Source organism: Furipterus horrens, unplaced genomic scaffold (assembly GCF_987537825.1).
Source record: "Furipterus horrens unplaced genomic scaffold, mFurHor1.1.pri manual_scaffold_4, whole genome shotgun sequence".
NCBI lineage: Eukaryota > Metazoa > Chordata > Mammalia > Chiroptera > Furipteridae > Furipterus > Furipterus horrens.
The window spans coordinates 164,882,278-164,896,386 of NW_028327174.1; the positions used below are offsets into that span (position 1 = coordinate 164,882,278).

General features: G+C 38.7%; 1 protein-coding gene across 6 annotated transcripts in view; it reads left to right on the top strand.

Moving 5' to 3' along the window:
• LOC150013217 (transducin-like enhancer protein 4) overlaps positions 1-14,109 on the top strand; it is a 144,426-nt gene that overhangs the window by 65,929 nt on the left and 64,388 nt on the right. For 4 of the 6 annotated variants that reach the window (XM_090274196.1, XM_090274200.1, XM_090274198.1 and 1 more), the window contains 2 exons: positions 8,571-8,775; positions 10,053-10,069. In XM_090274196.1, coding sequence (XP_090130322.1) covers positions 8,571-8,775; positions 10,053-10,069 — 222 coding nt within the window. The remainder of the gene's footprint in view (positions 1-8,570; positions 8,776-10,052; positions 10,070-14,109) is intronic. The other 2 variants (XM_090274197.1, XM_090274199.1) reach the window with 1 other exon arrangement.

Here is a 14,109-nt window from a genome sequence, read left to right on the forward strand (position 1 = left end):
CAGGCATTTTAAATGCAGCTTTACTTGTTGTTAGTACTCTGAAGTAACTGAATAAAGTCTTTCTGAGCATGATCCCTTAGCTTGGTGGCTTTAATGAAGCATCGATTTCAGTAGGATAATGTTAAAATCTCTGAAAAATTTTCTTTCAATAGTTTGTATAAGCCTCTGGAAAATTGTATTTTTATTTGCTTAGAAATACCTTTCCTAGTAAACTTTGAACCAATTCAGAAAAAAATTCTAATAGGATCTTCAGTGGGAAGGTTAATCTAATCAGGTTACCTGGATTTTTTTCCCCTTCTTTTCTGGCTGTTACTACTTCATGAGTTAGACTGCAAGTTAAGGTATGGACTCCTTGGCACAAGACTCGTGGGATTTGCTTTCTTGTTACCTGTCTTTCCCTTGAAGACCAGTCCAGGGATCTTGAGGGCCACAGACATCTGTGGTTTTAGTGTGAAAAACATCCTTGCAGTGATGATCTTTTTTGGTTTGCCCTAAATGCAGGTCTTTCTTCTGGCAAATCTCCTGTTTTAAGTCATCAGGAATGAGTTACAGATAAGCTTAGATTGCAAAAGTCCTTCCTTAGTTCTTTATATTCTTGTTTCTTTCTATATATTCACTTAACTTTTGGCTTTTGCTAGAGATATTTGTCAGAAGCAAGAACTCCCAGTCTTGGCTAGAATGACACATCTTATTTTCCCCATCCCCACTAGTATAGGGAGGTATAAAGAATAATAAAACACACTGTATATTCGACTCACCAGTTAATACTTTGTCACTTTCTCTTGATACCTATATGTGTATGTACACACGCAAACATACATACACTTTTTGTTTATGTTGAAGTTTTTGAATGCGAGAGTGTTTTGATGACGTTTTACCTCTTAACATACCAGTGTGCACCTTATATGAACAAGGATATTTTCCTATATAAGCACAATATATTTTCTATATAAGCGCATCCCTATATGCAATGTATAGTTCATATTCACATTTCTCCAAGTGCACTCAAATGTCCTTGGTGGCACTTTTTTCTTTGTAGCAGTTTCCCCCAATCCAGCGCTCTCGATCAAAACTCTTTTGTCATCCTCTGTCTTTAGTATTTAATGTAAAACAGTCCCCAAACCATTTTACTGTACGACTTAGGCGTTTTGAAGACTCCAGGCCAATCTTGAGGGATTTCCCACAATCCGGATTTTCTGATTTGTTTCCTTATCTAGATTCGGAATTAAATATTTTACATGAAAATACTGCCGAGGTGATGTTGTGTATTTCCAGTTTCATCACATTATTGGTGAAACAGAAATTATGTGGCATAATGACTTAGACGCTCTAAGTAACCTGTTGTCAGGCAGGTTTTTTACCCAGGGGCTTTGGCATCTATTGATACAATACAGTAAGAGTAGTGAAGTAGCGCATTTTAAATTCTTTCTTTTTAAATTGACATTCTGTAAAGAAGAGCTTTTCCTATCCCTCCTTCGTGTGTGTGTGTGTGTGTGTGTGTGTGTGTGAGAGAGAGAGAGAGAGAGAGAGAGAGAGAGAGAGAGAGAATGAGAATGAAGGAAGGAGGGATTCTGGACACAGAATTTTCCAATAATAGCAGCCACCATTTATTGAGTGTTTATTATTTGCCAAGCACTGTACTGAGCGTTTTATATGCACAATCTCATATAATTCTCCCACAATCCTTGGAGAAGTAGATTTTATAACTGTTCCTATTTTTTACATGAAAAACCTGAGGCTTGGCAACTTAAATGACTAGCTCTTGTTCACGTAAATTTGAGCCAGGACTCTGATGCAGCTTCTTATAATCCCTGAATGCCATCCAGGATCTTCTTTCTCAGACTCTGCCCAACCGTGCCCTACCCCCAGTGTCGTGACTAAAGGACCCTTCTCAGTCTAGGGAGTGTAGATGCCAGCCTGTCTCTCCACTTGTGCTTGTTTCTCTGTTTCAGACTCTGTCGCCGCCTCTGCCCCTGCTCCTCTCTAGCTTCTCTCATTTCTCTCCTAGCGTGGTGCCCCCTGCTTGGTTCAGGGCGCACATCCAAGCTCAGTGCACCCAGCGTGGCCAGCTGGTTGAAAGAATAGGTGTGGATTTGGGAGCCATCCTCTAGATTTTGGCCCCAGAATGCCCCACGGCTCTACTTTTTTGGGGGGATACCATGGATCCCACTCCTGGAAACTTTTAAAAAATGTGTTATAACCTATTACAATTAATGTTTTTTATGATGCTTACATTGTCTCAAGCATTGCCAGTGAAAGCTCCTTCTATTTTGCTCCTTGTCCTGTTTGTCACTCCCCTTTAGTCTACATAGCTTTCTTCTTTTACTTTTTCCTTCTTTTTTTCTTCCTTTTCCTTCCTTCCTCCCTCCCTCCCTCCCTCCCTCCCTTCCTTCCTTCCTTCCTTCCTTCCTTCCTTCCTTCCTTCCTTCCTTCTCCCCTTCCCTTCCTTTCTTCTCTCTCTCTTCTTTTCTTCTTTCACTAAGATATGACAGGAAACATGTTCCTGACTACTGGGTGTCAGTGCTTCCAAAAAAGATGTGTACTTTTTGGGGAGGGGGGTGCTGAGGGTAGGATTCTTCTGCTGTTGATAGCATGGAAGAAATGAGGGGTGGGTAGTAGAAAGAAAACCTTTGCCTGGTTTCCAGTCGGACTCGTCCAGAACCACTAAGGATGTGTGTAGACTGCAGCTCTGCCCTCACTCTGCTCCTGCATGGTCATTGACCTGTCAGGCCCTCATGATCAAATAGTTGAGGGGGCATTCTATTGAAAAGAATGGCTCTTTTTGAGGACAGAAAGACAGCATTTCAAAAGACAGTTCCTGTGAACTTGATTTGTTAATGGTCCTTTTCTGCCCGGTCTTACAAACCTGAAGCTGCAAGGAAGTAATTCTTTGTTATGGAAACTCCAGTAAAAAGCTATTAACAGAATTGAGCTGTGTCTACCAACCTTATGCTATATATTTTAAGAAATAATTACTGGCTATTTTTCAAAATAAAATTATCTTAATGGAGTACTTGCCTAAGTTTAAAGTTCACTCCATTTTAATGTTTATTCTCTTGAATGTCCCATCAAGGGGACACAAGAAAGTATTTTTATTTTGAATTGTAGTTTCAGGTATGAGAGGTTTCTTTTTGTTGTTTTTTAATGCAATAAGACACCCAAAAGTAGTAACGGCCCAGGAATCACCAGTGAGAAGAATTTTTGTTTTGATTGCATAGAGTATACAACAAGTATTTTATTTTTATGTTTAATTAGTACTAATGTTTAATTGGCCTATGCCCTCCTTTGATTCTTTGGCATGATCATTTTTCTTTTTTTCTTCTGAAGTCAGCATTTTTAAAACTACTTAATTATAATTATTTGAAGCAGCAATTTTCAACCTCTTTCATCTCATGGCACACATAAACTAATTACAAAATTCTGTGGCACACCCCAAAAATAGATTTTTACTAAACTGACAAAACTAAGTAGGTATAATTTTGATTGATTCATACCGGATGGCTATTGTTATGTTGGCTATTGTCATTTTTTAAATTTGACAGTCTAAGACAAATCAAAGGTCAGTGCCCCTTACGAAAATTGTCAGATTGGCATGTTTTAAAAATTCTTACAGCATGCAGTTGAAAATTGCTGATCTGGAGTGGTGATTTATCTTAATTATTCTAGTAACAAATCAGTGTTGAACTATGTACTGTTAATGTTCCCTTTCGTCTCTATGTTTCTTAGTGTGAGTGTAGGATAAAGTAGTAAACATTTGCAGGTTAACTGCTCTGTAAGCAACATAGATGGGGCAGAGATCAGAGGACAGCATTAAAGCTCTTAAGAAAAGTTCGCAGGCTTTCCCTGTGTCATAGGATACAGTCCATTAGGTGATGCTACTCCCAGTACCTTGAACAGTATCCTCCTTTTCCAAGGAGTCTGCTTTGAGTTTTTCTGTGTTGATGAGAAGACTTGATAATTTTTTATATTGAATTCTTGAGTGTTTTTTGAAATTTGATCAATCAAATCCATTTCTAAAGGAAAAGGTGAAGTTCAGTTTAGCTGTTGGTGACGTTAGTGTTTTTATTTAAAAATCACCCCCATTACATTGGTTTTACTGACTAATTAAGAGTCATTATCAATATAAGTATATCTGTTGCTCTATGGTTAAGTTGATTTCTAAGGTGAATGCTTACAAAGAAGCTTAAAAATGACCTTTAAATACTGAAAGTGGTCTTGTTTTATTGATGTAAACATTTTAAAGCCTACTCTAGTATTTCAGTATATGACATTTTTGTCATATACCTTTTGGTGAGTTACTTAATCTTATTTTAATATTATAGTTTTATATGATAAAAATTGATTCTTTTCTGTAGGATTCCATACTGAGTGTGCTTTTTATATATAATGGATGATCTGTGAAATGGGTTTATGGTAGCCCGCTCATTGTTTTTTCTCACCTAAGTTCAAGGAGTTTTTTATTCAACAGTTTGACTATAATGTGGATGTTGCCATTCATAAAATCTTGGAAAAGATTTTGTAATTTTGGTATGATAACAAGCGAAAAGTCAGAACCTCGCTATATGTAACATGGCATACTGGAACATGTCAGTGTGGAAAATCCAGGGAAATCTAAATAAAGTCTGTAATTTGATTAACAGTAATGTACTTATGTTAATTTTTTAATTTGATAAAATTTATGGTTATATAAGATAACATTAGTGGAAGCTGGGTAATGGGTATATGGGAACTCTTTTCATATTCAGTAGAAATTTAATTAGTCAAATGCTTTAAATACATATTCTTATGACTATAAACAGTGTGCTCCTGGGGCCAAGGGTGCAAAGTGGCCTGAGGCTGGTGTCTCCATTCCAGAGTCTTACAATCTCACTGGCAAGTCAGGTCTTCTTCTTAAAAAGATGAATGACTGTACCTTTACAAGCCTACCGATGCCAGTGCATGATACAGTCAGTCCTGTAAGGTAGCGGACCCTTGGGTGTTTGGGGAAGTCTTTGCATATCGGGTGAAACATGAGCTGAGCTGGGATGGGTAAGTGCAACTTAACTTAGATAAGTAACGGAGAAGTTCTAAGAGACAGGAGAGAACATGAATTTTGAAAAACAAATTGCCCATGGTGATGCAGGGGTTCCTTGGAATGAAAATGAGCTGGTGGATACTTGTGGTGACTAACACCTTGCGTACCGGGGAATTTAAATGCCTTTTAGAAATGACAAGAATTCTCGCCACCCGTACGCAATGTGTTAAGTGCGGGGTGCTACCGGTCTGACTAGTATGGTGGCAGTAGAAATGAAAGGAATTGAGAAGTGACAGCAGTTGGCGATTATGCATACATATAGCATCACAGAAGAGAAACAGATTGATGGTGACTGATAGATATCTTGACCCAGTGGAAGTAACTTGGGGGATTTGTGTTAAATGTTTTCATTTTCAGGAAATGTTGGACTGCCCAGTAGAACTGGCTGGCACGGAGTTACAGCAGGGTTACTGGAGCATGGGGGAGGGGCAGAAGGTTATGACTAATCCTCTTTGGTGAGCAGGAGAAGAGAAACCCAAGAAGGAAATCTTAATGGACACAGTCAGAGAGGTAGAGAGAGGCCTTGATGGTTACAGTGTTCTTGAAGCAGTGGGAGGGGAGTTTGAGCGAGGAGGGTATACTGTCTTCGGCTGCAGATTTGTCAGAGAGAAAGAAAACTGAAATATTCAAATAATTGCTGTCTGAATGCGTAATCAGTTTTATGAGAATGATGGGCCTAGAATCCAGATTACAGGGGACTGAAGAATAAGGGGAGGGAGGGAGGGAGGGAGGGAGGGGGAGAGAGAGAGAGAACGTACTCACAAAAGTGGGTTGTTGAGAAGCAGAGAGAGGAAATCTTTGAAAAAAAGTTTGGCTGTGCAAAGACAAGGAAGTATATATATTATACACAGGGCAGTAGCTGAAGAGAGCAAAAGGAGGTTATTTTAATTAAATTTAAAAACATTTATCAAGTGCCAATTAATGTGCAAGGCACTGTGTTAGGGGCAGTGGAGGACACAAAAAGTGATTAAAATACAGTGTTTTTCCCTCCTGAATGCTACCTCAGGTTCTTTTGGCATTAGATAGGCGATCCATCTTAAGCAAAACAGGGGCCCTGGAATTAAGCTTGCAAACAGAAGGACAAAATCAGTGACAAAGAACTGAAGGCGGAGGGGGAAAGGTGCGGAATTGACAGAGCAATAAAACAAGAAGGGGAAAAAATGGTGCCGCTTTTGCAGGTGAGGAAGGGTGGCCTTGGAGGGAAAGGGGACCCCCCCTCTTCTAAGGCACTGGGGAAGGAGAGGTTAGGGTAGTGTTACAGCTATTTTGAGGTAGAATAGAGCACAAATGAGGATCCCAGGAAGTCTTCACTGTGAGTGGAATGTGCAACTGACAGACTGGGGATATATTTTCTACCTTTGAAAATTTCCTGGTCAGATGGAAAATTGAGGCTGTTGATGTTTATTTTTTTGTCCTATAAAAGAAAAATAAAAGTGAAGCACCAGGATTTCTGAAGGTATTGCTTTTGGCTGAGGTTTTTTTTTTTTTTAAATGTCTAAAGAAGTAGGCATTTTTAAATTGCTCAGATATTATATTAGTGCCTCAGGGCCTTTTGGTTAACTAGTGTTTGTGTCAGGCGGACATTCTCATTCTCACCCAGCTTTGGAGTCGAGGAAAGGTGATAAGAGAGACATATATACAAGCTCTTAGTAAATGCTTGCCACCTGAACTCAGATCTGAGATAGAAAGTGGCTGTGTGCCTGACCCTTACACACGAAGTATTAGGGGATTTAGAGGAGAAAGAGAATTGGAGCAATTTTCTGGCAATTTCAGTTGAATAAGGTCTTGAAATAAATTTGCCATATATTTACCTGAAGGCTTTGTTTCCTTCCTACATGTTATTTTCAGCACATTTAGAAAATGCAGTTGCATGCTCATAATTTTTGGTCACAACTCAATAATAGTACATAAAGAATTATGAACATGATTTTGACCATGCAAAGGAAGAAATAATTATTCTGAACCAGGCAGTTAGGTAACACTTTGGCAGGACTTGGGCTTGGGCATCGCTGGTGGAGTGCCTGGGTCATTGCACTGATTTTCCCATTTTGTGTATGTCAGCTTGCTTTAAAAGTGTTAGTACTTTACTACAATATTTTAAGTGCACGTAGCCAGAAAATAGGTGCAGGTCAATTGGAGAAAAGAGCTAGTAATTAATGCTGTGCTTTGACTTTTATAGTCTGACACAGGAAGACATGTAGAGGGAAAGAGGACGGAGATAAAAGTAATTGGGGGAGGGGAAATTATGTTCACTTTTTTTCTTGAAGTACTCTCTTTCAAAATAAAAGCATTTCAAGATCCTTCTTACCAGTGAAGGGGAGTGGTATTTGCCACCCCACACATTTTTCAATAAGCTGTTTTGTGAGATTCTGTTTAGAAAATCATAGAAGAGACTACTAGGCTATCATAGGATGGGCCTGACAAGTGATTTATTTAAAGGCATTAATTAAAATGCGATCACTACAGAGGTTAGAGAATTTCTCAGCACTTACTCTCATAGAACATTGCTAAGCAGAGAGGGGCTGGAGTTGAAGGGGTGTCTGTTGACGGATGTATTAACTCACATCCTCCTGTTGTCCCCCCTGTACCCCTTTCCACTGGAAGAGGTGGCAAGGCTGCCCACTGCCAAGCTTGATGCCGCCTCGATTTTGATGCGGCCTCCGCTGAGGTCAAGCACTCCCATTCCAGCCTCTCAAGGGCTTTCTCCATGTGTCGGCCGTGTGCTGGTAAAAATGACTTTAAACTCTTGTCAGCACAGTTACTGGTGCATGCATCACAGTCCCACTCAGATAAACCTGTCTCAACACAGAGGTGGCTGCTGGAGACGAGCACAAGGGCAGGCCGCTAGCTTTTCATTCGAGCATCACTAAACGTGCACAGAGTGCCCAATTATTTCAGCATTATTGAGCAAGCCTACAGGAGGACCCAGGCCTTGCTACATTAGATTTTCTTTAGTAATTTGCTCAAGTACCGCTGAGGACACTTAAAGGGGCTTAAAACGGTGGCTGCAACCAGTTTCCTTTTCTGGGTTGTTAATTCAGGTTTTCTTTTTCAAATTAACTCTCGCTGCATGCTGTGCAGCGGTTCTGGGAGAACTGTTTAACACTAATTTTCTCAATTTTCAGCTTTTTTTTGTTCAACATAACTGCTTTAACAGTTAGTCACGTATATGTTTTGATTAGAAATGCATGATATGTTTTGGAGAATAAAATACAGATGCTTTATTAAAGAAATCTGAATTTCAGCTATTAAAAGTTACTTAGATAATTGTAAAACCCCCAAATCTAAGTAAAAAAAACAGCATTTCTTTATTATGCATCTCCCTTCCCCCCTTTAAATTTATGTGTGTATTTGCTTATTTATTTATTTAATCCTTCATGGGTGCTGGGTTTTCCATGATATCCTTGTACATCTTTTCTCTCCTTTTAGTTGGGTGTGGGGGGAGGGCATGCAGATACAGGGAACAAGTTCAATATCTTTGTCTCATTTCTCACAGCAGCAACAACTCCAGGCCCAGCATTTATCACATGGACATGGTCTGCCTGTGCCTCTGACCCCACACCCTTCGGGGCTTCAGCCCCCTGCCATTCCACCCATTGGTAGCAGTGCCGGCCTTCTGGCCCTCTCCAGTGCCCTGGGAGGCCAGTCCCACCTTCCAATTAAAGATGAGAAGAAGCACCATGACAACGATCACCAAAGAGGTGAGTGATTCTCGGGTTGGTGGTCTGCTCCTGCCTACGTGCTGCTGAGGGTGGGTTCTGGATGCCACTGTTTATTCTGTCTCTCTCTGGATTTAATTTTACCATTGACTAAACAAAGGATTTCTGATGGAAGGTAAATTACTAGAAGCGGTCTTTTGCCAAATGATATCCTAGTGGTTGGCAAGAGGTAATGCACTCCTTAAAACCAAGGGGTTCTTTTTTTTTGGTTATTGTCTTTGATCAGTCCCTTGCTACTACCTACTATGTTCCCTGAGTCTAAATTAGTAATGAAATCCCATGATGCTCTGTGTTTGAAATAGTGAGTGTCATTAATAGCTAATTTTGACCAAATCTGTTATGGGGAGAGACTTGGAGATGAAGGCTCACTTTATAGTTTGACAGAATCAATAATTGTTATGTATAAATCAGGTAAGACTATATAGTACAGTAAAAATCTCACAGGTAAGAAAACAATTTTAGTAGTCTTAGTGATTGGGAAAACACAGCCTAAATTAGTGAAACCTATTGGTTTAACTACCTCTCGAACCCAGTCTGAGTAGAAGCATGAAATTAACTCCTAAAAGAACGTAATTGTTTGTGCAACATGATTGATATAAAGGCCAGTTCTGCTCCTTCTAGGTTGGTTTCCTCCCTCCACTAAAGGAGATGATGGTACAGAGACCTTTAGATGTAACTACATGTGTGTATGGTGCTTAATAATAATTTTTATTAGTTAATGGAAGAAAAGCAGATGGAAAGGTCTCTCCCAGTATTCCTTTATGGGAAATTACTTAGCACATGGGTGGTTCATTGGTTTGAAGGGTGTGACTCATAATTAAAACCTCTTATCTACTCCTGTTGCAGTGTCATTACCATGAATTATAATCCTGGGTAAATGATGTTTATCACTTAAAATAAATTTCCCATCTCTGATGTTGGAAACACTGTGTTTGTCATCTAGTTATCTTAATGCTATGGTTCAGAGCTAAGGCATAATTATAAACACTTTTTTAAGTGGGAAAGTAGATAAGAAATATGAATAATAAGACTGTTCAACTTTGGTTTCTGAAATTGTGTTAAAGGTAGATGGACACTTTGCAAATCTGCTGGAGTAGTATTAATAATTAACTTTATAGCAATTTGACCTCTGTGCCACTTATTATTTAGCATTGATCAAGCTTGATAAATGTATGATTTTATGTAAACTAACTAGTACTTTTCTTTTTTCATTCTTCCCACCACTTGATCTGCATGTGTTGTTGCTGTTTTGCCCACAGACAGAGACTCCATCAAGGTAGGACTCAAATTCACAGACGAAGGAATGGCTTAAAGGGGCTCAGAGTGATCCTTGTATATCTAGTAATGAATTCTTTGAGATTTAGAGAATGATTTGGTAGGCCTTACCAAATAGTGGCTAACTGCATTTTTGGATTACTTTCGGTTGTATGATTGAGATTTTTGAAAATACTGGTTCCATTCCTCTGTCAGAATTAGATTTGTAGACCAAGATTGGATTACATGATCTGGCTTGCATTGCTCATTTTATTATGTCTTGCTATGTGAAAAACAAAATAACTGCCTTTCTTTAGGCTTTAGATATAAGATAAATAAATAATAAGGAAAAGAAGTAAATAATAAATTGGTTTATAAGGAAATACACATTAGTCTCATATTTTGGGAAACAATTTCATCCTACAAAACTTTATCAAAACGTTTGTGTAAAAGCATTTTTCTTCACCAGAGAGATTTTTTTTTTTAATTCAATATCATCTTGATTTCCAGTATAGCAAGTTACTCTCAAGTTTTGCATCTGTCTTATCTGCCTTCTGTGCCTCTTTATGGACAACTTTTCAGAAAAGAGGAAAAGTATTTCGGACCTAATGATTTAGAGATGCTTATGTAACACCAGACTGGCATATGCTAAGGATGCTTGAATTTATATAGTCAGCAAATAAGAAAAGCAGGCTTCCATGGCAGGAAATGAGTAAAATATGAAAACTGCTTGATCACCTTTGAACCAGGCACAGTGTAAATGTGCTGATTATTCATAATTACCTTGTGTATGCCATTGTATTTTGTATAGGTTAGGAAGGAAAGGACAGTTCTCAAGCATTGACCGATGTATAGATGCTGTCAGTTTCTTCTCATGTGTTTTTACAGTCGAGTGTTTTAGACCATGAGCAATCAGATCTCTTGCAGTTTTTAACAAAGTTATGTATATGGAGACTAAACTCTTCCCTTGGATTCACCTGTGCTGACACTTTGAATGCCTCTTTTTTCCTGTCCTTTTATAATAAAAGGGGAAGCAGGGTTATTTCCAGAGTCCTTAAATAATGGAAAATAATAATTAATCTGTTTTACCCTTCAAGATTCTTTGTCATTTGAAAGGGCATCTGCATGCCCGTAGAAATGTCAACATTTACAATTGGGAAGGCACACACTGAATTATTTAATTATACATTTACAGTTGTGTGTTTTGTTGTATAATATGCATATCAATACCTAGTAAGTGTTCCACCCATATGTACTTAGAAAGTAGTAAGTACTATAAATGCATTGACCAGGATTAGCTGATAGCAGCCATTGGAAGGCCTGTCTAGTTATTCTGAGGCCATAATATAAACATTCCCTGCCTTCTTATGATAAATGCATACCTTCAGGCAGGCCAGTGAACTAAACAAAAGCCCCACTCCCAGAAGACTGTGAAAATATTTACACTCCAGTGCACACTTTTGTGTCAATTACATTTTATATTCCCTCATGCCAGAGTAGGGTCTATTTTGAAAACATCTATAATCATTCAGTATGAGTCTAGGAGTGAGTGTCTGTATAGCTAGAAGCCAGGGGGGAAAACCAAAAGGAAATATGAGGTGGATGATTTTGGCTTGACTTATTATGGAATGCTAGCTATAGTATAAATGGATGGGGGGGAGGGTTCCATTTTTAAATTCGAAGTTGTGTCACATTTGGTGCTATCCTGTGGCTTTCAAAGGTGAAATAGTTTGCTAATTTTTGTAGCTGTGTTCTGTGATGCTCAGAGAAGCAGTTAGTTGCTTGTTCCATCGATCGTCCTCATCCTCCTGTAAGCGGTTCCTGGTTAAGAGGGGCTTTTTATGATTGTCCGTTGTGTGCCTTGAGATGGTTTTTATCAGCCAGAACGTGCCAGGTGCCTGCAGCTGGAGTCAGGCTTGTATGAAGTAATTTATTCATGCAGGATAATGCTCCTTAACATTTAACAGGTAATGAATGTGACATAAATTTCCTTCTTGCTTGTAATTTTTCCCTTTCCTCTTCTAATGTGCAAACAGGCAGCTCTGGTACTCTAAATAATAAGTAATTTTTGGCCATCTGTCAAAAGGAAGTTTCAATACAAATTTAAATTAATGGTGCCTGAAATTTTTTATAGCTCCTCTAAAAGCCTCTAATGTGCAGAAAATTCTGAATCTGCTGGTAGTAATTAGTGTTGCATGTAATGAGGATGTGGGCAATGGTGTACAGTCCCAGTGTAACATTTTGATATGGTAGCAAAATTTTGATTTATACAAGGTTATGGATGGATTTAATTGTGAGAGATACTTTAAAATGCTTTCTTGATGTTACAGACTATTAAACAGGGCCGTTTTCAGAATAGTTTATAAAATATAAATTTAAACTTAACGTAAAGATTTAGGTAATTTAAGTGTTTTACCTTTAAGTGTCAAGAAAAGTGAAAGAAATTCTCCTGTTCAAGTGTTGGGCTTTTTCCTCTATTTTCTTTCTCTCCTTGGTAGTTCTGTGTCCAGTAAACAACATGCTATTGGCTTTATTGATCTTGTTTTCTATAGTTCCAGTAGCCAAGTTCATTCTTAAGCCTGTTATTTACAGACTTGTATCTGAAGGTTTTCAACGATGGTGGAGAATGTAAATATGGACCTAAAGGAGAAAGCACTATCGGGGCCCAGGAATTAACTTATTTGGTGATGAGCAACTAGAATGTCATGTGTTCTAGGGTTGTTGACACCTGCTTGTCATGTGCCTGTCCAGTGACATCTTGTGCCGAACAGTAAGCCCCAGGTTTGGGGGCTGAAAATGGCAAGAAACAGACCATGATCCACTCTCATGCTTCTTGGTGGTAGGGTGGAAAGCCCAGAGCTCTTCAAAAGGCCTCCAAAATATTTAGGTTTCCACTTCTCTTTTCTGGGTGGGGGCTTTTTCACAGTCTTCTGGAATGTTTGGAACTGTTTCTCTCACCCCATGAAAAGACGTAAGTTAAACCAAGGAATTGTGCTCTGAGGTGATGGACCCTTCCCTCTGCTCATCGCTCCTGAGTGCTGAGGGGTCAAGGTGATTGGCTTCAAAGTGGTGGCAGAGAGGACATTTCTACATGCTGCCAGTTGCTTGAGGTACCAGTTCATGAAGAGGAGTCATTAGCTTCCTCCTGTCACAGCCAGTTTTCAGCTGAGTGGCTGGAATGAGGTAGTGATTCACAGCTGTGAAGGACAACTTGCCTAAGACTTGGTAGGAATTGGACGTTGAGCAATTGGTCTACTTCTAATTTCTGCCACCCCTCCCTTCCCATCGCAAATGTTTACACAGTTCTAGTACCATCTAGCTAAGAAAATAGGCACCAACATCAAGACCAGCTTGTAATATAAAACACAAAATTCACTATCACCATCTATTGACCTCCATGGTCTCTCCCAACTTGAAATTATTTTGTATACTTCATAAGTCCTTTATATGTATCTGCATGGTCCTACTGAATGCATTAACCTCCTCAAGTCAGATCTGTGAAGGATTTGCCATGTTTTATTTATAGAATGTAACATAAGCACATTTTATTTTACCTCTTAAGTGGTGGTGGTTTTATTTTTATTATTTCGTTGGAATGTCTTCCCCAACGTGCTGTGTGGTCATCGAGGAGTATGATCATTTTTGGTGACTTGTACATGGCCAGAGTTATCTCCAGAAACACTGTACCATTTTAAAATGCAAAGTGCAGTGTTTCCGCACAATCTGCCACTGTTGAACTTTATAGTTTTTGTAATTTTTGCTAGTATAAGTATGAGTGGTACACTTAAAAATATTAACATATATACTTATTTTTCAAGCTGAATACTTTTCTATGAGTGCATATGCTAAGCTTTTTCCCCTCCTATGTGAGATATTTTTGTTCATAACTATCCATTCCATTACTTGTTCTAAAGTAATGCCCGTTTATTCTACCCCAGCTATATTTTGGTGTATATTCTGTATAGATGACAAAAACATCATGCATTGCTTTTCTTGTCTCTTCAGTTATTCTCTGTTCGTAATAAAGGTTTATCAGTGGGGAATTAGACTAAAGCTACTTTT